This window comes from Heptranchias perlo, chromosome 8, assembly GCF_035084215.1.
Source record: "Heptranchias perlo isolate sHepPer1 chromosome 8, sHepPer1.hap1, whole genome shotgun sequence".
Classification (NCBI taxonomy): domain Eukaryota; kingdom Metazoa; phylum Chordata; class Chondrichthyes; order Hexanchiformes; family Hexanchidae; genus Heptranchias; species Heptranchias perlo.
The window spans coordinates 17,771,060-17,796,510 of record NC_090332.1 but is presented as its reverse complement, the minus strand read 5'-3'; the positions used below and the strand labels follow the sequence as shown (position 1 = coordinate 17,796,510).

The following is a 25,451-nucleotide window of genomic DNA, read 5'->3' as shown; positions in this document are numbered from 1 at the left end:
GGGAATTAGGGGTTATGAGGAGCGGGCAGGAAATTGGACATGAAGCTGAGTTCGGATCGGTCAATGCCCTGTGGGTGGCGGAGAGGGCCCAGGGGCTATGTGGCCGGGTCCTGCTCCGACTTCTTGTGTTCTTTAGATTTGTGGTTGGGATCAGATCAGCCATGATCTTATTAAATGGCGGAGCAGGCTCGAGGGGCCGATTGGCCTACTCCTGCTCCAATTTCTTATGTTCTTATGTTCTTATGTAACAGTACACTGTGAGAGCTGGAGCTGGGCGCAACCAGCAGGGTGAGAGATATCAAGCCGGGGCCGACAGATGCAGCGGAAAGCAGGTCAGGAAACACAAGCAGGCAGACATATCATTCAGGCTAAAATTAATTAAATTTTAATTTTTAAATAAAATATATTATTTCAAGAAAAGAGTAACATTTTCTGACCAGAAGGGTAGGGAGAAATTTTAAAAGTTCAAAATTAAATAGAATACATAGCACAGCGCATTCAACTATGTAAACAACCATGTGGAAAGAATTCCTCTGATCACTATGTGAACAACATTGTAAATACATTCATGAAGATTTTCTCTCCTTAGTATTTCTAGCAAAATCACAAGTGCCTCAAGAAGAATGCATTTATTTAGTAAAAGACCAACGCGTTCGCGAATGTATTTACCATGTTTCAACATATAGTGACCACAGCAATTCTTACCCCCACATAAGAAATTTTTCCCTTTTTACTGTGAATGGGGAGCAACATCCTGCTCCGTAACAAATTGACCACAGTGCAAGTTTTAATAATAAAGGAAAGACTCAAACTTTTATTAGAAAACTAATTATCCAAACCACCTGCAGTCAATCCAAAAGATGGTCACTGTCTTCTACTCTTATTCATTCTCATCCAGGATCTCAAAACTATGGCACTTATTACTTCCCCCAGTCTTTCCTTTCACCTACAACGAACAGCCTTTTAAACTCCAAGCCAAGCATCACCTAACCAACACTTCTCGATTTACCTTTTCTTCTCTCTTGGTTCTTTTAAACTTGGTGGCATCAAGCAATATAGGCCTTGATCTTTCACCGAGATTTCTCAAATAAACAAAAATATAGCTACCATCAACGTTTCATTGCTATTGTGTGCGGACTTACAATGCTCTGAACTGCAGGTTCTCACTTATGGGGCTCGATTTTCAAATGGTGCAGGGATGGCTGCGGGGGGGCGGGGGGAAGGGGTCAATGGGCACGCGGGTAACCCGACTAATAAAATCTTACCATTTCCCACGCGATCACGAGTTAATTGGTGGCCCTTAACATGGCTTCCGGGTTTGCCGCCTGAAAGTTGCGCCGCAGGCAGACTGCGCACCCGCATCACAGGTTGTCAGCTAGAGTGGCTCTATTTCCAGGGCCATTGCTATAAAAGGCTCTTGCTGCAGCAAAGACCAAAAAGGCATAATGGAGCAGTACAGGGGCAAGGCTGCTCCAAGATTTAATGATGCCTCACTGCAACAGCTACTGGCCGGGGTGAGAAGGAGGAGGGAAGTGTTTTACCCCGCTGATGGAAGGAAACCCTGCCACTGCCACCAAGAAGGCCTGGCTCGAGGTGGCAGAGAAGGTCACCAGCAGCAGCAACATTCCCGCACCTGGGTCCAGTGCAGGAAGCGCTTCAATTACCTAACTAGGTCAGGCAAAGTGATGCTTGATTCTCCTGCTTTCCATGTTCCACATCACCCACCCCATCCCCAACTCGTTCTGCACTGCCAAGACTACTCCATCACATCACTCCTCACACCCACTTAAGGCTTATCCTCAACTTACCTGCACTTCCTCAGCACTTCCTCACCTCCCCATTAGTCACCGCACCACTACCACTCACCCCAATCCTCATCCAATGTGGTGGCTCTGTCTCATACTCACCCTCTGATGCATCTCTTTCATGGTCAGCCTCACCCAAAGCAATGCATTCATCGGCTGGCTACTTCACCATCACTCACTCAAACATCTGTACATTCTCCCCTTCTAGGGGAAGAGGGCGCAAAATGCACGCGAAAGGGCGAGGACTGGAGGGGGGCCTCAACAAATAGTGGTCCTCACAGACGCAGAGCAGGAGGCACTGGAGATCAGCCACACCCTCGAGTGCCTGTCCGTCGGGTACAGCGAGACTGGCACCCCACAAACGTCTGGTGACACAACTTTAACATTCATCACACACAACATGACTTGATGTTAACAATGCTTGCCATGTTAAACACCTCAGTATGCTCATCGCAACATGCTACATCTGTGGTGATGCTTAATATTGCCTTCTGTTCTCTTACAGGCCCTTCAATGACCACAGTAATGGCAGATGGTGATTCCTCAGAGGAGCTCCCAGCATCTGAGGGTGTACCATCACACCGTCACATCATAGCGAGCCATCCACCAGTGCAGATACTCACACCTCGGTGGGTCCTAGCAGTCAGTTAGTTGGGTTGGCACCTGGTGAATCACCACATGCAAGTGAGCACGAGCAGACACTGGTGGCAGCGGTAGCTGTGGGGAGTCTGCGTCGGTGGGCGCACTCCTCTCCAGGCTTTGCTCAGCCGGACGCAGATGCTGAAACCCGGGGGGCCATCCTTTAAAAGGAGAATGATCGGGGGACAGCAGCACATTTGCGAGGTACTGGAACAGGTGCCATGCACACTCTCCACATCGAAGAGTCCGACTCCTGCATTCGTGGAATGGTGGCACAGGTAAGCGCGGGAATGTCTGCGATGGAGAGAAGGGCTAGCCTCCGTTGAGCTTCAAGCAAGGCTCACAAATGTGTCCATTCAGGCCCCGACAACAGTCATTCGGACTCAGGGTGAACAACATTCTGCCGCCTTAAACAGGCTGACAGATACTTTAGAAGTGGCCTTCCATGACATCACACGTCTTCCAAACTGTTCTCCAGCAGGGTGGTAGAAGTGATGTGGGCCTGGCCCAGAAGACGGATGATGGTGAAAGGGGACGTGAAAGTGATGGACGCCACTCAAAGAGCATTGTTAACATCAAGTCATGTTGTGTGTGATGAATGTTAAAGTTGTGTCACCAGACGTTTGTGGGGTGCCAGTCTCGCTGTACCCGACGGACAGGCACTCGAGGGTGTGGCTGATCTCCAGTGCCTCCTGCTCTGCGTCTGTGAGGACCACTATTTGTTGAGGCCCCCCTCCAGTCCTCGCCCTTTCGCGTGCATTTTGCGCCCTCTTCCCCTAGAAGGGGAGAATGTACAGATGTTTGAGTGAGTGATGGTGAAGTAGCCAGCCGATGAATGCATTGCTTTGGGTGAGGCTGACCATGAAAGAGATGCATCAGAGGGTGAGTATGAGACAGAGCCAGTCCCGCAACTACACATACACCGACTGGAAAGTGACCCAATGGGTGGCATCAAGTGTCGCCATTCATGGTGAAGCTCATGAAAGGGCCGTATCACAACAGCCAGTCAAGAATGGGCAAGACGTGGCAGTAGTGGTGAGAATTATAACATTTAATGTGAATATAACAAAAACCAAATATAAATGGAAAACATGACCATCTGTCAAACATCCTTGTGCATTCCCTTCATGCTCACAAATCCTTAGCTTTCCTCTTCCTACTGCTTCTACACGGTGCATCCCCTGTAGCTGCAGCAGATGTAGTGGCAGGTTGCTCATATTCATGCCCTGACTGCTTAGATGCTTTCGGCCTACTCCCTCTGGGTGAGAATCCGTTGCCCCCCTCTCAACCAGTACCCGCAATGGTGCCTCCTCTCCAGGCGTCCGAGTCTGCCCCTGCACAGGTGCAGGTGGAGCAGTCTTTGGCGGGGCCGTCACGAGCTCCAAAACCCAGAGGGAGTAGGCCGAAAGCATCTAAGCAGTCAGGGCATGAATATGAGCAACCTGCCACTACATCTGCTGCAGCTACAGGGGATGCACCGTGTAGAAGCAGTAGGAAGAGGAAAGCTAAGGATTTGTGAGCATGAAGGGAATGCACAAGGATGTTTGACAGATGGTCATGTTTTCCATTTATATTTGGTTTTTGTTATATTCACATTAAATGTTATAATTCTCACCACTACTGCCACGTCTTGCCCATTCTTGACTGGCTGTTGTGATACGGCCCTTTCATGAGCTTCACCATGAATGGCGACACTTGATGCCACCCATTGGGTCACTTTCCAGTCGGTGTATGTGTAGTTGCGGGACTGTTTTGTGTAGGGAGTGGGGGTGCTGGTGTTGGTGCTGCTCTTTCCAGGTAGTCTGAGGACTGGACTCTTCACATTTTCTGATGTTAGGAGAACTATTCACATATTAGTGACTCCCTGGCCTCACGAGCAGCCAGGGGAGCCGCTGCTCTGGCCATGGGTTCGTCCTCCACCTCCTCCTCCTCCCCCTCAATGAGGATGGCAGATGTGGATGGGGCCTCCTCAAGCGGCACCCCTCTATGTTGTGCCATGTTGTACAGGGCACAACACACTATTATAATGCGTCCCACTCTGACTGGTGCGTATTGAAGTGCTCCCCCAGAACGATCAAGGCATCTAAATCGCATCTTGAGCAGCCCTACAGCATGCTCAATTGTAGACCTGGTGGCGATGTGGCTGTCGTTGTATCGACGCTATTGCTCGGTGATGGGGTTCCTCAGAGGTGTCATGAACGAAGTGTGCAAGGGGTATCCATTGTCCCCGAGGAGCCAGCCCTTAAGAGTGTTCGGTGCATGGAAGAGGGCCAGGATGTTGGATTCCCTCAGAATGAAGGATTCGTGGCAGCTGCCAGGGAATCTGGCACATATGTGAAGGAATCTTTTGCGGTGGTCACAAACGTGCTGAGCATTGATGGAGTGATACTCCTTTCTGTTGATGAACAGTCCTGGCTCATGTGGAGGTGCTCTGATTGCTATATGAGTGCATTCGATTGCACCCCGTACACACGGGAAGCCAGCCACAGAGTGGAATCCCACTGCCCTCTCCATCTGGCTGAGATCGTCCATGGGGAAGTTGACATATTGCGAGGCCCTGCGGACAAGTACACAAGTGAGAGACCCCGGCGATGTCCCCAGTGCCACCCTGGAATGATCCAGAGGCAAAGAAGTTGAGGGCAGTGATGACTTTGACAGCGACGGGTAATGAGATGCCGCTCGGCCCAGCTGGGAGCAGCTCGGCATGAAGGAGGCTGCAGATGTCTGCGACCACCTGGCGACTCACTCTCAGCATCTGTAGGCACTGCTCCTCAGAGAGGTCCAGGAAGCTGAGCCTTGGTCTGTAGACCCTGTTGCGAGGGTAGTGCTTCCTGCGACGTCGCTCACTGTTGATGCCATCTGTGCTCTTGTGCAGGTGCCTGTGGCGCAGCACTGTGTTGAGGAGCTCCAAGTGGCAGAAGTGGTGAGGCTGGTGATGTTGCTGGTCCTCGAATGTAGTGGTGAATGCAGCCCTGATGGTGTCAGTTTGAGGGAGTCCGAAAAGTTGGTAAATATTTGTCAACAGAACAATTCTGAGTGGAAGCTAAGAATTTGCAGTGCAAATACAAAGATCTCCCAGCCAAAAGTTTGCCTGAAAGACCAGAATGCCCTGCTACAATAACTCACCTTTTATCCCCATCTGTCACACAAGCATTTCAATGTCCAACTGGCTGCTGGCTGAAACACGTCTCCTAAAACATGGAGTGTTTCCCACAGCATGGGAAACACGCTGAGGCTGAATGAAAATTGGTGCCCTGCCTCAATCACCATGAAATTAACTACTTCAAATACTTAAACTATCTAAATAACTGTGTTAACTATCATCCTGCCGGCTTTAATTGCATTCGTGAGGCGCACGCGGACACAAGACGCATCTGTGGGGAACCCGGAAGTCGATGGGTTGGAGCCGGCTTCCTCACCCGCTCAGGATTTTTCCCGATTTTCAGAGCCCCTCCCGCCCCTAACACACCCACACTTCAGCTTGAAAATCGAGCCCATGATGTTAACAGATCTGTGAGACCAAATTACAGCTTTTTATTCTACCTGCATCATCTTTTATTTTGTTTACAATATTTGTTGATTATGATTTTGAACTGTTGAAAGAAACATGTCATTATGATTGTGCAGCTGAAGAGTCCAGGTGGTATGAGGAACAAACATCCTTTTAGAAATTTCTGGTCAGACAAATGAGAAACTGGACTGTTTGGTTCAAAACTGGGGAGGTGACGAACCTTGTGAATATCTCCTTAGAAACAAATTTTGAGAATTCCTACCTATAACCATCAGTTAAAATCATAAAATATACAGGAATCTCCATATATATGGGAGCTCAATAGAGAGAGAATGAAATCCTTTTAACATTGAGAAGGACAACAAATTCAACCCAAGGAACAAAGGCCAGTGTCCTGACTTTTAGCAAGGTCCAATTGCTGTCTGTTCCCACAACTTCTTAACCTTGTTGTATGTATTGACGTGCTGAGGAATTGCTATAGCAGGATTAATGTCCCCCCTCTAGATGCTTCATAACTGTAAAGACACTGGCAGCATGAGATTTAGAAGATCAATGTGCGGCTGATACTCTGCGTTCAATATTTCATTCCTTTGTGCTGACTACAGGGTTCTTTTCAAAGTCAACACAGAGACAATCAATGGATCAGCCTGTTTCTTGTTTACTTTCTCAGTCCCAACAGATACTGCTGGACACCTTCTTTGAAAACAAATTCCCTATAAGCAGGCTACATAACCGGATTGTGCTTGGCAGAGGACTTGGCAAGGGTAAAATTAGCATTTCAAAGTTGCTGGTAAAATAAAGTAAAACATTGAATGATACCCATTGCATCTATAGCAAAAGAACAAGAATGAAAGATTTGTTTTTCAAGAAATTACTTTCACACTAAGGATGGTGATGCTGACAATAAGAACTGAATGATCTACACAATATCGCAAATTCAGATTGTTGTTCAACCCATGAGATTACTGTGAATGATGCACTGTGAATGATTTCTGTAGAACTATTTCCATTCCTGGAGATTTCCTGTGCCTAGTGGTTACATCTAGACCTGGCAGAGGTTCCCAGGTTTGATTCTTTATGCTGTGTTCACTAATCTTAGGTAGACTCATACTAGTGTCACGACAAGGAGGGGGAGGAAGTCAGACAAGACTCACAATTCTGATTGCTATCAAGTGAAGTGAAATGCATGAACCCAGAGGAGGAAAGAATTGGGCTCAGCTGTGATCCATCTCTCTCCCCTCCCATGATTGAATAGTCTGCTGACACTTGCTGTCTAGGTTTATCTATGAAGAATTAGTACATGGCTGAGGTACTGGAGAGCCACTGATGCCTTGGAATCATAAACTGGCTTTCGTCAGTGCACTGAGGAGAAAACTGAAGAAATATAAAATCCTAACAACACACAAATACAAAAAAGTATATTCAGGCCATGCACTGTTTGATACCAATGTGAAATATCGACAGGTAGAATTTAAAAATTAGCTTCCACCATGACAACCAGTAATCTTACTTCACTGCCTCTTCAAAACTCCTGCATCTCACCTTGTCCACTGTCTTGACCAACACGAACTAGACACAAAGTTCTTGCAGTACAACCTATTCAGAAATTGTGTAATCTTCGGTTCTATTTTAGCACCCGCGATCGGGTGCGTTCCTGGCGGGGGGGGGGGGGGGCTACGAAAATCGGGGATTCCCGGGGCGAGTCCGGAGCCCGGCTCCAACCCACCCCATTTCCGGGTTCCCCACTGACGCGCCGACATGCGCGCGCAGCCCCCGCATGTGGGACTCCCGCCGGCAATTAAAGCCGGCGGGGTGCCACTTAAGGTATTTATTTTGGTATTTCAGGTCGTTTACAGACCTGATTAACGTGATATTTTAGGAGGGTTAGGATTTTACAAACAACTGGGACTGTTTCCCGTACTGGGGGAAACACTCCCAGTTCAAATGGACGTGTTGCAGCCATCAGCCTGTGGCAGCTGCAAAGGTCCATTTGACAGGTTGGGGGGGGGGGGACCCTCACTCATTGCAGGAGGCCACTCTGTCACTTTGGACAACGTTTGGCCTGAACCACCCTCCTCCTAACAAGAAAATTCACAAACTTGCACACTTACCCCGGTGTCCAGATACATTTACCTACCTTGTGGACCCCCTCAGATGTACATCTTTCAGATGGGGGCCGCCGTAGCTGCAGTCATGACCTCCTCAGAGGGCGAACAGCATCACCAGCCTCACCGGCCACGCCGTCCACCTCTGACACGTGGAGCTCCACAACACGATGCTGTGAAACATCCACCTGCACAGCAGGAGAGAGGGCAACTGCAGAGAGAGATGCGTCGCAGAAGGCACTACCCTCGCCACAGGGTCCACAGACCGAGGCTCAGCTTCCTGGACCTCTCTGAGCAGCAGTGCACACGGAGGCTCAGAATCACTCGTCATTTAGTCGTGGACATCTGCAGCCTCCTTCATGCCGAGTTGCTCCCGGCTGGCCCGAGCACCATCTTCTTACCTGTCGCTGTCAAAGTCACCACTGCCCTCCACAACTTCTCCTCTGCATCCTTCCAGGGTGCCACCGGGGACATCGCCGACGTCTCTCAGTCGTCTGCATAAAAGAGCCCTGCAAATACACCTACACCCACTCTGCAGTGACACAATGGGTGGCATCAGTTGTGGGTCTTCATTGTGATCCTCAGGAAAGGGCATTATTGCACAAACCAGACAAGATTCGCAAAGACGTGGCAGTAGCGGTGACAATATAATATGTAATGTGAGTTGCTCAGAAATGAAATATAAGTAAAAACCATGACAAACCCTCAAACACCCTTGTGCATCCCCTTCATGCTCACGACACGTTTGCCTCTACGCTTCCTCCAACACATTTGTGATGCATGCCCTGTGGCTGCAGCACAGCTGGTGGCAGGTTGGGTGAGGCTGACCGTGAAGGAGATGCATGAGAGGGTGAGTATGAGATAGAGCCATGAGATTGTAAGAGGATTGGGTTGAGTGGTAGTGGCGGGATGAGTACTGGCGAGGTGAGTAAGTGCAGGTAAGATGAGGATGAGCTTTGAGTGGGTGTGAGGAGTGATGTGATAGAGTAGTGTTGGCAGTGCAGAAGGAGATGTGGGGTGGGGGCGGTGATGTGGCAGACGGAGTGTAGGAATGAGTAAGTGTACTCACTTCGGCTGAGCTACTTAGGTCATTGAAGCACTGTATGCGATATGTTGGTGGTGCAGGTGACCTCCTTTGCCACCTCGAGCCAGGCCTTCTTGGTGGCAGCGGCAGGCCGCTTCCTCCCGCCCGCCGGGGGGAAGATCTCTGTCCTCCCCCTCCTCCTCCCCCATCCAGTAGAACCTGGAGTGAGGCATCATTAAACCTGGGAGCAGCCTTCCCCCTGGGCTGCTCCATGCTGTAATTTTTCCTATTTCTTGCAGCATCAGTCAGTGGAGGACTGCCCCTTTAAATAGAGCTCCTCCAGCTGACAGACCTTACTGCGCATGCGCAGACCGCCTGACGCGCAGCTCAGCAGCGGGGAACCCGGAAGAAGATGTCAGTGGATCCAATCAGCCTGCGATTGCGCGCGGGGCAGACCAATTTCACCGGGCGCGTTACCCACGTGCCCAATCGCCCCCCGCCGCGAACCCGCCGCCATGGTAATATCGGGCCCCTTGTGTCTATCTGTACTTCTGTGTAGGACTTCCATGGTGTTATCGCATAGAAATTTGAGGAAGAGTAACCATGAATAGAAAGAAGAGTACACTTATCTTGCCACTTCTCCTAATATTAGCAAACTTCTGCCTCATTTACTCCAAGGTCCGACGGACCTGCGATATCACTTGTCTGTGCCTTCCACCCAGGTAGCATGGGCTTCTGTTTTAAGAGGTGGGATGCTTTCAGCTCCAAAGAGGACTATCCACCTTTGCTGCACCTCCTGTAGCAGCACCTACAAGGTGCTGGGGCTAAATGCTAAGTTATCTCCATGAGCATCATTGTCAGGGTGTCATCCTTGGCTCAGTGATGGCACGCTCACCTGTGAGTCAGAAGTTGTCGATTTCAAGCCCCACTCCAAGACCTAAGCACATAATCTCAGCTGAACTCCGCTGCAGTACTGACGGACTGCAGCACTGTTGGAGGTGCCGTTTTTCGGATGAGACATTAAATCGAGGTCCGTCTGCCCTCTCTGGTGGAAGTAAAATATCCCATGGTACTATTCGAAGAGCAGGGAAGTTCTCCCAGTGTCCTGGCCAACATTTATCCCTCAATCAACACCATTAAAACAGTTTATTTGGTCAATTTATTTCATCGCTGTTTGTGGACCTTTGCTGGATGCAAATTGGCTGCTGTATCTCCCTACATTACAACTGTGGCTATGCTTCAAAAATAATTAAAAAGCTGTAGAGCACTTTGGGATATGCTGAGGTTATGAAAGGCACTTTCTTTCTTGCTAACATTTTCAAAACACTGTTCAGCCTCCAACTCACTACTGCACCCCTGAATATCCAGTTTAAGGTTGAGCAGAAGTGTTTTAAGAGCTGTCGGCTTGCCCAATTTTGCCAATGAGTACGCTGGCTTGCAGCCCCGTGTATACGTTCCATTCAAAGGAAGGCTTTTCAAATTAAGAGGAAGAGCTTGCCTGGCAAAATTTGGCAATGATAGCCCTCTCCACTGCCAGTGGGGCACAAATCATGCCATAGACAATGCAGCCCCGATTTTGGTGGACTCGCAAAATCAATTCTACGGTATGTTAAAAAAGTCACACTCCAGATGTCACGCATTGTCTAATGTAAATTTCTGCATCACACTTAATGCCAGAACATCTGGAGCTCTTAATTAATCTTTCCACAAATAAAGTCAGTGTTCTGATCTACAGCTTGACCGGTAACTGAACTGAACATTCATTTCAACCCTGTTGCCTGTGCCTTAACGGCGCAATCTTAAAGGGGCAGCGAGAGGCTGCAGCATTTAGAATTTGTCAGGTAATGGGAGCAGGATTTTCCTGTGGGCAGCCTCTGAAGATCCACGGTAGGGCTTTAAATGCATTTATGCCAGCTGGAAATTGTGATTTGAATGTCAGTGGGCTTCACGTTAATTCAAAGGTGCCATCTCCTGTGAATGAATTTGTGCAGCTGTGCCATTGCTGGAATGGCTGCAGCAGTCAAGGAGCTGGTAAGAAAGTGGTACATTCTGCCAAGCAGTAAGTCGAGGAAAAGGGAAAACAAGTGTGAGTATGGAGAATGATGGCACCGTGAGGCTTTGCAATTAATTCCAGATGGTTTGGAATAGTTGTATGGTCGGGGGGGGGGGAGGAGGGATTCTTGCTCTGTGGTAGGGAACTGGGGTATGATGTTAACTTGGAGCCGGGAACCCAGCGGGTGGGTAGATGTTTGTGTGGGGAACCCGGATGTCAAATGAGTGCGTTGCAATCTACGATCGCGATTTAATTGAAGGTAATTATTTTTGCTTCCGGGATTCCTGCGCAACAGCCAGCCAGATTGACAGGCTGGCTGCCAGCAGGGAGGGAAAGGAGCCGCAATTCGGAGAGAAGGGACAGATCGTGGGCCATGGAGGCCATCCGGGGGGGGGGCGGAACCTTTTGGAAGATCGGGGGCAGGGAGGTGATCGGACTGGCAGTCGGATAAAGAGTTGGAGGTAGGGGGCGTCTACCATCGGGGGTGTCTACCATCGTGAGGTATCTACCGTTGGGGCGGGAGGAGTCAACCATTGGGAGCGGTCTAGCATTGGTTCGCCCGATCGCGGGGGTCCGATTGCACCAGGTGAGCTTGTTGGGCCTGGATGAAGCACTCCTGCTCCTCCTGGCTAACAGCAGTGCAATAAAGGCACTCATCTCATGGATCTGGCCCGACTCGCCTGCTTTCACCTGAAGAAAATCAGAAGCCATGGGAAACCCATACAGGCGAGCTTAAATTCATTTCAGTTTTAGAATCCATAAAAAATTAAGTTTCTCAACTATTTCAATGAGGTACATTGCCCCTTTAACAATCCGTCCCAGTAAGGACAGGACTTCTGGGTTTTGGACGCGAGCACATCACCGCTGGGGACGGTCCCCGGCAATCAGGAAAGAGCGGGGCATGGTGGGGCGGGGTCGGCTGATTGGGGGGCAAGCAGCTCGAGATCGGGGGTTGGAGGGCGGGCGGGGGTGTTGGACGGCCGATTGGGACAGTGAGGAGAGGCCGCCATCAACAGAAGGTTGCACGAGGGGCCGGGGGAAGCACTCCTGTTCCTCCTGACTTACAAGGACTGCTCCAAAAAGCACTTACCTTCTGGAGCCAGCGGCTCCCGTCTCCATTTCGCTGCCAGATTTCCTGAGCCCTGGAAAACCGGCAGGCAGAAATTAAATTTAAATCAGGCTCTCAATTGCATTTTGGGAGCCTGATTTAAATATTATAATGAGGTGTTCTGCCTCTCCAAGATGGGACACACGCACAACACGCAACCCACCGCCGTCAAAATGGCTGCTGGCATATACATGGCGGCTTGGGGTCGCGTTTCACGATTTTTAATTTTTAACCCCCCCCACCCAGACCCTCTGCCGCCCATCGTGTGGGCGTTAATATGGACCCCATTGTGTCAATTAACAAAAACCAGCAATTCATTTAGGTATTTTTGCAATATGACATGAATATTATGATACAGACCTCCTTTATTACATCACCAAATACAATATGCATGGTTTACTATAATGAATTTTCTGAAAATTTCTCATGCAAAACCCAATGAAGATTTATTTTAAATTTCAGCATGGCTGGTTTCAGTAATGAAGTAATATATCTGAATCACTTTTAATAAACTCAAACACTATAAAACTTAAAGCTAGTCAGATGACTTAGTTCTACGGTCACCATCTGCATCACAAATGCTGGGATAAAATGTGTGAACCCTTACTACCCATGTCCTTGAGAGTATTTTCACAAAGCCCTGATATCTGGGAAAACAAACAGAAAACACTGGGGGAAAAAATTGGATAAGGGTCCGTTTCGGGCGACGGAATCTACGCAGGCAGCACGTGAACTTCGTGCTGTCTGCTATTTACCATGATATCTCTGTGCAGCCAGCGCAACCCACGCTGCTGAGAGGCTGCATGGAGAATGAGGAAGTTGGAAATGGGGCGTGCACAGCGCACGTCATCAGCAGCCTGCACTTCTTAAAGGTGCAGGCACTTCTCAAATGGACAGGTACACAGCTTACCTGCAGGAGGGAAAGACGGCCACGAGAATAGTTGGACCTGCACAAGAGAGGGCTCCACACTTCTCGGCTGATGTTCTGGAGGACCTGGTGGAAGGCGTGGATGAAAGGGGGGGGCCAACATGTACCCGCAGGGCGGCCGGAGACCCTCCAAGCTGCAGCTCCGCAGGCATTGGCAGGCTGTGGCGCAGGAAGTAAACACCAGGAGCATTGCACCACGCACATGGGTGCAGTGCTGGAAGAAGTTCAATGATTTGACACGAGTGGTCAAGGTGAGTGAATGCAAGTGTCAAGTGGCACATCCTACCAGCTGCACCACTGCTCCATGCACGACACTTCCCGTCACCCACCCACCAACAAACACTGCCCATCAATTCGCAATGCTGCACTTGGCATGCTGCATCTCATCCGCACATACTACCACACTTGCAGGCCACAAAACCACCACTCACAAGTCACACAAACTGGCAGCTATTCGACCATGACAGGCTCATCACCCACACACCTTGCAGGACACTCACTGACACACTGTCCTCTGTCTTGCAGGAGAAGGTGGCGCATAACAGCCGGCAGCAGGAGGGACCTGACGGTGGACGGGCATGTTTACATGTCCTCACCCCCCTGGAGGAGACAGTGCTTAGGATCATTGGGCGGGCTGTTGCTGCAGTCGTCACAACATGCCACGCTGGAGGTCCCAGTGAAGGGAGTCTCTGCATATCTAATGCTCATTCTCCTTTTCCACATCTCCCTCCTCCCATAATCTTTTCTGACTCACGTGCTGCACATGCTGTCAGCACACACGTCTTACTTGCTCCTCTCTCCATTCCAAAACTCACCTGTTTCCCTTTGTCATTGCAGATACCCAAGAACATGTGGTGGCACCCGAGGAGGAGGAGGAGGAGGAGGATGCTGAAGCCACACCGTCACTCGATCTGGCAGGTGCTTCCACCACTCGGAGACCGACACTGCGCGTCCTTTAGAGGTTAGATTAGAGGAAGGATCTGCACGGGGTGAGACACCAAGCACAAGTACGCAGGAGCCGGGGCGGGGGGAATGGATACCGCAGGTGACAGCTCGCCGGAGGGTGAGGTCGCTCACTAGTTCTGCTGCAGAGGAGTCAGATGAGGACTTCGATGGGCCAGGCTACAGAAGGCGGCTGATGGGCGTACACCAACAAATGCTTGGGGCACTGGAAAACCTGCCAGAAAGCCTGCATACAGTGAGAAGGGGCATGGAGGAGTCCAGCTCCAACTTGGCACAGGGCTTTGCGCAGAGCTTAGAGCCCATCCTTTCCAACATGGAACGGGTGGTCACCTCCATCAGCACACCTGTGGAACCCACCATGATACAGCGTCTGATGACTGATGTCACAGCTTCCATTGCAGCACAAACATCTGCCATCCAAGGTCTGACTGCTGCATTTGCAGCTCAGACTGTTGCCTTGGAAGCTCAGACTGCTGTTATCGTGGCTCTGGGGGCCACTGTGGAACGGGGCTTCCAGGACGCCACAGCACTCCAGCAATCCGTTCTCCAGCTGATCACCAGGATTGCTGAGGTGCCGTCCCGGGAGAGTGGCAGTGGCTCCATGGCAGTCGGACCTGCTGTCCTCTCTCAGGACGACAGCATTCCTGCTCCCACCCCTGCCACTCCAACAGTGCCCCCGTTGTTGCCTATCGGCCAGCCAGGCCGGACTGCTGCAGCCCATGCTGAGATGGTGCAGTCTGAAGCCGGGCCCTCCCGGCCCAGAGCTTCTCGAGGTCCTTCTCCAAGGCCATCTGCACACTCCTCCATTGAAGGCCAGCAGCCTCCCACCACCCATGCTCCAGCCACTGGGGAAGCACCTCATAGGAGCACTAGGATAGGTAAAGGCACACAAACAAAAGGCACTAAGAGAATGCACAAGAGTGAATAGTTCTGTTATGTTTGCATAATTTCATTTACTCATTGATAAATGAGACTTTGATTTTGCATTTGGTGGTGGTTTCTTTTATGCAATGAGCTGAGAGGGACACCAATGTGTAATCAGATGGAGGGTGATTTGATTGTCTTGTGTTAGCGGAAAAGTGGGGCGTGTAGGACTGTTGGTGAGTTGGGGGATGTAGTTCAAATTATTGATTGCGGGCACGGATCAGGAGAGCACGCAGAGCCCTTGCAGAAAAGGCGTGTGGTTCCTGTTGCACCCTTGGGTCATCCTCCACTTCCTCTTCCGGCTCCACCTCCACCTCCTCCTCCTCCTCAGCCTCTCCCTCCTCCTGCTCCTCCGCCTCTTCCTCCTCAGCCTCCCCCTCCTCCACCTCTGGGTCAGAGTCTTCTGCAATCATTGGTGGCAAAGACTGGTCCCTCATAATGGTGAGGTTGTGCAGCATTTCTTTTTATTCGTTCATGGGATGTGGGCATCGCTGGCGAGGCCGGCATTTATTGCCCATCCCTATTTGCCCTCGAGAAGGTGGTGGTGAGCTGCCTTCTTGAACCGCCGCAGTCCGTGTGGTGACGGTTCTCCCACAGTGCTGTTATAAAGGGAGTTCCAGGATTTTGACCCAGCGATGATGAAGGAACGGCGATATATTTCCAAGTCGGGATGGTGTGTGACTTGGAGGGGAACGTGCAGGTGTTGTTGTTCCCATGTGCCTGCTGCTCTTGTCCTTCTAGGTGGTAGAGGTCGTGGGTTTGGGAGGTGCTGTCGAAGAAGCCTTGGCGAGTTCCTGCAGTGCATCCGGTGGTCGGTACACACTGCAGCCACGGTGCGCCGGTGGTGAAGGGAGTGAATGTTTAGGGGGGTTGATGGGGTGCCAATCAAGCGGGCTGCTTTGTCCTGGGTGGTGTCGAGCTTCTTGACTGTTGTTGGAGCTGCACTCATCCAGGCAAGTGGAGAGTATTCCATCACACTCCTGACTTGTGCCTTGTAGATGATGGAAAGGCTTTGGGGAGTCAGGAGGTGAGTCACTTGCCGCAGAATACCCAGCCTCTGACCTGCATGCGGCATACCACCACAAATCTGCCTACCCGCTCAGCGGAGTACTGCAGGGCTCCTCCAGCCCGGTCCAGGCAGCGGAAGCGTTGTTTGAGGAGGTCTATGGTGTGCACCATGATGTTGCATGTGGCAGCATGGGTCTCATTATAGGCCTGCTGTGCACATGTGCATGGGTTCCTGACCAGAGTCATGAGCCACGGCGTGAGGGGTTAGCCCTTGTCGTCCAGTAGCCAGCCTTTGATTTGCCGAGTCAGGTGAAACATAGCTGGCACGTTGGACTGCCGCATGACGAGCGTCGTGACTGCTCCCAGGGTAGCGGGCATCGACCTCCATGATTCGATGCATGTGGTCGCGCACCAGCTGCACGTTGAGGGAGTAGATGCTCTTTTGGTTGACGAAGGTGGCGGAGTTGATGTGCGGGGCACACAGGGCAATGTGCGTGCAGTCAATGGCACCCTGTACCATGGGGAAGCCAGCAATGCGGGCGAACCCCCGTGCTCGCTCGTTCTGCTTGTCTGTGTGCAAAGGGAAGGTGATGAACCTGTTACTCATGTGGTACAGTATTGTGACCTCCCTTATGCAACAGTGCACTGCATACTGTGAGACGTTGCACATGTCACCAGCAGAGGCCTGAAATGCTCCTGAGCTGTAGAAATTCAGCACCACGATGACCTTCACAGCCACAGGCAATACTGTCCTCGCCCTGCTCTGAGGCTGCAGTTGTGGCTGCACCAGTTGACAGATCTCGGTGACAACTTCCTTGGTGAACCCCAAGCATTGGATGCAATCCTCCTCGATCATGTTGAGGATTGATCCTGGAAGGCCCTCATTGGGTAGGGCTTCCTGCTTCCTGCCCTGCGCCTCCTCATCCTCCGTCTCCTCGCAGCTTGACCTGCTGTGCGTGGCCTCTCTGCGTGCTCCCAGTTGTGCTCGATGACCAACGGGAGCCCTAGCAGACCACCCATGGTTGGCAGGAATGTTGTTCAACCACGGTTGTAACTTTCTGACCCGTAAGGCACTACCTGCCAAAGCACTCTCAAAAGTAGTGTAGGAACTCTCAGTAAAAATAGGGAGCTTCAAAAAACACTTCCTACTCCTCCAGCAGCCAGAAGCAATAATCCAGCAACTAACCTGCAACACCTGCATGGCCCCTTTAAATAGCGCTGGTGGGGGGTCCTTCAGGCACTGTAAGACACATTTAGGTGGTTGGGGATAAGACTGTGCATTGAGTTGAGCGTTAAGGTCGAAAATGGTGTCTATCACTTTAAATCAGCGTTGCACACTGATTGCATGCATTTTCTCCCTACTTTACACGCTTCCAGCGTTCGGTATTTGCCCATTACCGAAACAATGGGTGCTTCACAGCCCAATTTAGTGCCCATTTTGTTTAAATTGCTCTTTCTACTGATTTTATACCTTGCCTCCAAGGGTTTCTTCTTATCTTCAAAAGCAGCAGAATAACACTACACTCTACTTTGTTTTGGGTTTTAACTCAAACAAATGCGTTGAACAGTTGTAGAACAAATGAATAACAACAGAAACATAACGGGCCTACAAATCTACGGGCCTTTAATCCAGATTTAAGTGCCAGGATTAACCCACTTGGGACCTCCGCATCTGACCCTGCCAGAGTATCCAAGCCTGGGCCCTCAGGCAGGCTCTACTTCCACCAGCCAGTATGCCTCCTTTCACCCAGGGTACCAGCTACCTGGTGGATTCCAGGAGGGAGCCAAGGCAACTCCTGGCCTGGGAGTCCCTTCCCCATGGTCAAACCCCACCTGATGCAGAGGGACACATTTGGGGCGGACATAAGTTATTCCTCAAAGAAAAGGTGCATGGCAACGGTGGCCAGGACCTGGGGTGTCTGGGTTCCAGCCTAATGCACAGGCATTTTGCTGCACTCTCACTTGACTTATGGCAGGGGTTTGGAAGATGTTCGGGGCCAACATATCTATTCACAGTACTTGTTGCACTATGCTAGTTCCTGGTTTCGGAGAAAATAATAAATAGCTTTTAACACTATTGCTAAAACTAGAAGTACTTTTTTTTTTACCCAGCTTTTTTTTTGTTGTTATTTCCTCATCAACTACGGATATTGTCTGGCTTACCTTATTCTCTTCAGAGATTCTAGTCAAATAATATCTGTTTGAAATCTCCAGATTAAAACTCAGTGATTTGAAAAAGGCAGCAGTAACTGGGGCTTCATGAATTTAAATAACCATCTGATAAATTCAAATTGTTGTCAATCGGACACATACTTTAACAGATCACACAGCAGGTTTGCATTTGAATGAAGAGGCTCAGCTCCTCTCTCAAACAAACTGCTCGAAATGCACCAACCAATTATCGCAGCAATGTATCGAGTTTGGGATGTGACTCTGTGAGTGAAGCTGGTTTTTGACCCCTTATGTACCATGACAGAATTAAAAAAGTTAATACAATCTCTTAATTCAAAATCACTTAATTCTAATAACCTGATCATTTGAATTTTTTTTTGCACTAAATTCCTACTTTGTTGTGTCATTTATATTGTTTAAGTCAAATTACTGAACATTTTGATTTTGTTTCAGCACAAAAATCAAATTTTGAATTATTGGAAGTACACTGTACTATGCTAAATCTTAGACAAAAATGCCTCCTTAATTGTCTACTTTTTGAACTCTACCAATATAGGACATAAGTAAATAAGTTACATACTGGCCATTATCAACAACTCTTAACTCTCTATGAAGGCCAGCTCTGTTCAAGACAATACTGTTCCCATATCTGAGGAGGCCCTTCTAGAATTTCTTTTATGCTTTTGGACTCAGTACAAGAAAAAGGTCCTCTAGTTTCCAACCTCTCTCTGTCACAACCTCTCATGTCTCCCTCAATATTATTGCCATTGCTCGTTTGAATTTGTTTCACTTGTTCCTCCTAATACACCAACCTATACATTCTAAATCCTCCCTGCGTTCTTACTGTGTTAAAATAGAGACTCGTCACATTGTCTACAACGCTACATCATTCTTGTGAAAAACACAAAACCATGGAGTTCTTTATTTCTCTCAATCTTCTCTTTCTTTTACAATATACAGGCTTTGAAAATCAAAGCGTGTGACATTTTCTTTAAGGAAAACTTGGTAAGAAGCCAAGGCCCAGAGCACAGGACACACCCAGGTTGAAATGAGCCTTGTCTCATGCCTCTCACTGTCTCAATCTCAGTGGGCTTTGCCCCTTTACCTAGGTTTTACTGTAAAAAGAAAGCCCTACAGTCTGTGCTGAAACCATTCATCCTTCACCTACCAGCAAGCTGGCCAACGGAAGCTGCATTTAAAAAATGAAAGCAGAATAATAGAGGTCATTTAGAAAAATCATGGGAGGGTATAGTAAATAAAAAATAAATATTACTGCTGCCAGCTTTGGACATTCAAATGATCATATAATGAAGAACAAAAGAAAAACAAATACATGCAATAACACCTTAACTGCTCTAAGATGGGAATCACCAGCACAGGAAACCCGGCCTGATAAATGTGTTCATGAGTTAGTGTAATCGGCAGGAATCCATTTTTGCTTCATCTTAAACTCATTTATTGGGCTGAATCCAGTGATCCAATATTAATGTCATCCCTGGGTGGCAGCTTAATCACTTCTTTGTCACTGGAAAAATTTCTTTCTTCACAGGGAATATGATGTGTTTGATAAATATGGCTGAAGATTTAAATGGGATGGTATTTCGACCGTAGTCTGCATCCAGAATATCAAAATGGAAATAGTCAAATCATACTTCCATAGCCAGAGGCCGCATGATTAAACAGAGAGCCTCATCTGCTGAAAAAGCTCTGCGCTTTGTGCTGTGTACATTTCTAAAAACGATCCTACCAGACCTAACTTCAGCTTTCAATATTTCTCATATACAGGATGAATATTCAGCACAAAAAGTGAATTACTCCCTTTCAGGTGCAATATTCCTCATCCTTTAGATGAAGTTATCCTCCAGTTATCACAAGTAAATGAACCATGAAGGACAAGTGAGATAGTATTAATGCAGAGGCCTGTCCTGTTGTTGCCCCAATGGGAACCCTTTCCCTTTCTTATACTCGTTTTTATATATATATATGAGGGCCGATTTTAACTCGCTCTGCTCCGTGTAAACGGAGTGGGAGTGACCCAAAAATGGCATCAGGTCACTTACTGCTCCATTTACTCTGGCGCTCCGGCCACCACCATCTTGCATAAGGTCCTGAGATGGACGACCAGAGCACCCGCCAGTTTAAAAGGGAGGCCATTTATAGTATACAAATCAGAGTCCTATGACATACATCGAATCCCGATTGCAATTTCGAGGTACAAATGGGCGAAGCGCGCTCTGCACACGCCGTGTCCATTTCTACCAGGCGGAGTGGCCAGTGTCCTTAAAGGGACCACCGGAGGCCACTCAGAAAACAGCCCAGGGAATGTTAATTTTATTTTCCTTTAGCAGGGCCAGGAGCAGCTGGAGTGGGCTGGCAGTGGGCCGGAGATTTTGGGGAGCCCAGGCGCAGGATTGCTCCTCCTGGGCTTCCCAAAAAACTCTGGCCCACTGCCAGCCGGTTTGAGGCCCTCACTCCAAATTGCCACCCCCCACCCCCCCACCCCCCCACAGGCTCTGACTGTCAGCCGACTCAGCATGGGAGCCAACCAATTTCCCCCCCTCTCACAACCAGTGAGCACATAAATGAGGCCTGCACCTCGAAATAGCAGAGCCCTCATGTCAGCACTCTGCCCAGAGCCTGCGCATTCTCCTCCTGAAGTTAAAAGCAGCCCTACCACATCTTTATCTTAAATTCAAATTTTACCCAACCCCAGTAAAGCAGACAGAAAATACTACCCCAAAATACTTTCTTTGCACTTTAATGCGCAATCTATTAAATATTGCTTTGTTAACAAAAAATAAATACATGTATTGTAGAATGAAAAGGAAAGGTGGTAGCTCTTAGCTCATTGAAATAAATATTTTAAAAATAAGTCAAAAATATAATCGGCTCTCCAGCCATAAAATCTCACATTTTCCAAGTTTTGCTTTATACCGAGTCAAATCTCTTGTTAAAAGTAGTATTGTATTTGAGGCCAAATGTACCCTTTGAATCTCATACTTTCTCCTTGTTTTAAAAAAATTCAAGATAGCAATCTCGGAAGAGATGTAATTGGGAGTATTAAGTGCCCACTACAGTTAGAGTAGTCTCCATTAAAAGTAACTAAACTTAAATTAGTACATAAATGATCTACTTACAAGAGTAGCATAATGATAAATCCACAGGCAAATATTAAGAGGCTACGATATGTATACTGTCAATAGCCTTGAGATCAAATAAATCCTATCAGCATGCTCTTCACTTAAAACATATGCTTCAGGCATTCACTGTGTCAAAACACTCCCTCAGTAGCAATCCGCCATACATGGCACAAAAACTACTCGTTCCAGAATAAATATCGAAAAATGTCACTCAGCCCTTTCCTCTCATTGTGCTCCAAGTGGGCAATATCCCTCTATTACTTTTCAGAGCAGAACTTCATGTTTGTGAGGTCATGGGTTGGTCAGAAATCCTGTCACAAAATATCTGTGGAAAATTACACAATTTGTCTTTTTTATGATGTTATTAACACATCTATCAGATACTAATTTAAACTAGAAATCATGTTTTAAATCCTGCAGATGCCAGTGGGGGCACTGAAAAAAAATTATATTGAGGACCTTTACTCATCCATCATTAATGAGATGGACTGACGCCAGCAATCTTTCAGCCTGACTCAGAGTCCATTTGGATTCCTTCCTATCTCTCTCTCTTATATGTATACATGTGTATATACATATATATATATATATATGTAAATAGTTGTTTCTCTGTACAGTAAGCGGGAATAGAATTTCTTCTCATTTCAAGACGGTGACTTATGGAGAAACACAGGAGCCAATTTTATCTTGTCCCGACATGCAAACAGGAAAGTAATGCAATTGAAATGGCGGGACAGTACTTACCGCCCTATTCGCACTTGCATTGCAGGTGCCACCATTTTGAAAGGGGCCTACCCCATAGCAGCCGAAGCACCTGTCTGCTTCAGGCGGTGGACCCCTTTTAATATGCAAATCGGGCTCCTATAATGTACATAGGATCCCGATGCCATTTTAGAAAAGAACTGGTCAGAGCATGCGCCATGCATCCTCCAATCAGTTCCACAAGCGATAGAGCCGAAAAGGCCCAGCAAAGGTAAGTTTGCAATTATTTTTGTAGGGCCAGGAGGAGCAGGAATGCTTCTCCGGACCCCACAAATATAATCTGTGCCGCAGCCGCCCCGGGACGCATTCCTCTGTCGTCGTGACTCTCCCCCTACCCCCCCCCCCCGTACTTACCTTCCAGCCGGGTTGGACCAATATTAGCCAGCCTTAATCCAGCATCAGGATGTAAATGAGGCCGGTGCCCCAAAATCACAGCCGTATCTTCGCCGCCAGGATGGTCGGCCAGCCAGCCGGCGCACTCCATCGGTCGGCCACCCAAAAGTCAAAATCCACCCCAAACTGAGCAGTACTAAACTGCCCTCCATGAATGTAGCAGTCTCCAGTAAAAGCAATTAAAATTAGTACAAAATTGATTTACTTACAAGATTACGGGGCCTAAATTCGTTAGTGCTCAAAACCGGGCGCAATTCCAGCAGTGTGCGGCGGTGGTACGCCAGAACGGAGAGGCCCGCAGACCGTCCTGAGTTTGTCCACGGGTCTCATCATCGTAATTCAGATGCCCTATCAGGCGCTCTGACACAGTTTGTCTGTCGGGGCCTAACCAATTTTGGCCGAGGCCCACAGGTTAAGTCCGGGGGCAGGGGGCACTGGCTGAAATGGGTTAGGCTGTTCAAAACTTGGAAGCGCAAGCTCATCTAGTGTAAACAAATTTATGACTCTGGGTCGGAAGTAAGCACAGGAACCTCATTTCAATATTGAAATGAGCACTGCCCTCATTTCAGGCAGCCTCCAGCGTAGCCTAAAATAAAAGCCCCTGACCAATTTAACAGTGGCCCAAACACCCATACAGATTGGGCACAGGCGTCTGCCCTGCTAAATTGGTTATAGTTCTGCCCGTTTTACGTCCTGAAAACAGGTGCAACTATGTTAGATTTATGCCTCTATATTTGTATAAATCATACCAACTAAGGACAGAGAAACAATTTTATTCACTATGTTGAGAAATGCAAGAACCCCTGTACAAAAAAAATGCTACTGCTAGAAACGTGAAATAAAAATAGAACGCACTAGCAATACGCAATGGAATCATAGAGTTCTGTTGAGTTCAAATGAAATTTTTTCTCGTCCTCCCCTAAAGTCATTGATTTATGCTGAGGTAGAATTCTATGATTACAACAGCTCTCTAGTACCTCCCCCTAAGTGGCCTTCTTCATATGTCAGCAAGATATTCAGATGTGGAAGGCATCACTCGTGCCCTCACCCAATATCCACGCATCTATACTTTCTGCAAGGGTCACTGGATAACAATCAGTAATTCAAGCTCTGGCTAATTTTTCATCTCACTAGCCCAAGGACACAACTGCCAACTGTAGTGCCCCAAACCCTGCCAAAAATGAGATTAGCTAACTTAAAATGATTGATTATGGAAGCCTCCTGGTCAATGGTGCTTTTACCCAATAAGCTATTAGGAGAGCTCAAAGTTTGTAAAATTGATCATTATTTTAGTAGAACTTTTAAAGATTGAGGCAAATGCAGCAAGATCACTGGCTGACTGAGTTTGTAATTCCATAAATGACAGCTGTAGTAGATTGAAAACTGACATTTGTTGATTAAACAGCATGTCTATCTAGAAGATGAATATCTGAAAGTGCTATCTGCTGTACTGTTACTCACAATGATCCACAAATATAGGAAGACTAAAATGGCATGGCATTGATTCCCCTGTCCATCATATCCATGCAATTCATCACAGCACTGCCATGAGTAACGTCAGCTAGGTATCAGATCAATCAGCTCTTTGATTGTGTCCGAATACTCATTTCTGTATTGGTTTTTTACTGCTCATTCATACCTGACTAAGGATACCATAGCATAACTGAGGGTTCATTCCTGTGACAAGTACAAACACACCAGGACATCCAGCCATCTCTCCTGAACTCAAACTCCACGATATCTTTGAACTTCCACTAGAAGTCATCCTTGCGTTCCTGCATTATTGTTACTCCTACTGATGTTATGTATTTTATAGTCTACTGAAATTTTCAGAAAAGCAGAGAAACCCTGTTTAAAAACAAAACAAATCAAAACATTTTTTAAACCAAACGTTCCATTTAATTGTAAAAAGTTTGGGCACCATTTTTGAAATTGTATCTGTAAATGCTCTGATATATATATATTTGGATTCTTCCTAAATTGGTGGGTCCACCAACACATGATTCAAAAAATTACCCACAAATAATTCACAAATTTAAAGAGGTATGGTCCTGGGGCGAGGTGTGATGTGTATTCATGTCGAGGCCAGAATTAATGGGTGAAAGTCTTCTTTGTCTGTTAGCTGTAAGTGTCCTAGATGAACTAAGCTTAGGCAGTCTCAGCCCAACTTCTAATGCATATGGGCCACTCTACAACAATCTGCTACATCTGACCTAGAAGTGCTCAGCCCTAACCTCGAGTGCCTGAAATTCAGAAATTGTTCCATTTCCCAGCTTTAACATTCCTTACCTTGATAAGCACTAAATTCACAAAAAAAAATGCATTACACTGGGGAACAGAAAGACTATGAACTGTGGTCTTGCCATCAATTCAATGACATATTCTTAATTCCTGCCTACAGGACATGTGCATGTCTGTATCATTACCTAATTTTCATTGACCTTGTTATCAGACTTTGACAGTGATGTTCAGATTTGACTTTTGCACTTGGCAGGAAATGGAAAAACGGCTTACCCAGTTCTTGCCTCGCTTTCTGACGACAGGATGGGTGTCTTGCTTTCATTCCTGTGAAGTAGTTGAATGATATATTCCCCTGACCTTGAGCCCTGTAGGTAAATGGCCATCTCCAAGGTGCAGCGTTCGCTGGTGCTCTTTAGCCATGGACTCAGTAATGTGAAGGATGTATACCCTGATGCATTCAGAAAAAGAAAATGTCCTAGCAAACAAAGAAACAAACAAACATAGAGGTCAAGATGTAAAGTAGTACTAGTCACGGTGATGTCAGAAATGCGGCATGCACCTATTTCCAATGTCATAACTATTGTACTTAAAATACCTATACATGTGTGCCAACTACCCCAGTGAGTAAGTACACCACATTGTCTGATACTGAACCATATTAACCAGAAAGATTCC

The 25,451-nt window shown here is 47.8% G+C and overlaps 1 protein-coding gene across 1 annotated transcript in view; it reads right to left on the bottom strand.

Annotated features, from left to right (window-relative positions):
* Nucleotides 1-25,451, bottom strand: part of LOC137324450 (ALK tyrosine kinase receptor-like) — a 693,114-nt gene that overhangs the window by 368,279 nt on the left and 299,384 nt on the right. Inside the window, exon 4 of the mRNA XM_067988728.1 lies at nucleotides 25,050-25,251. Within this exon, the coding sequence (XP_067844829.1) occupies nucleotides 25,050-25,251 (202 nt within the window). The remainder of the gene's footprint in view (nucleotides 1-25,049; nucleotides 25,252-25,451) is intronic.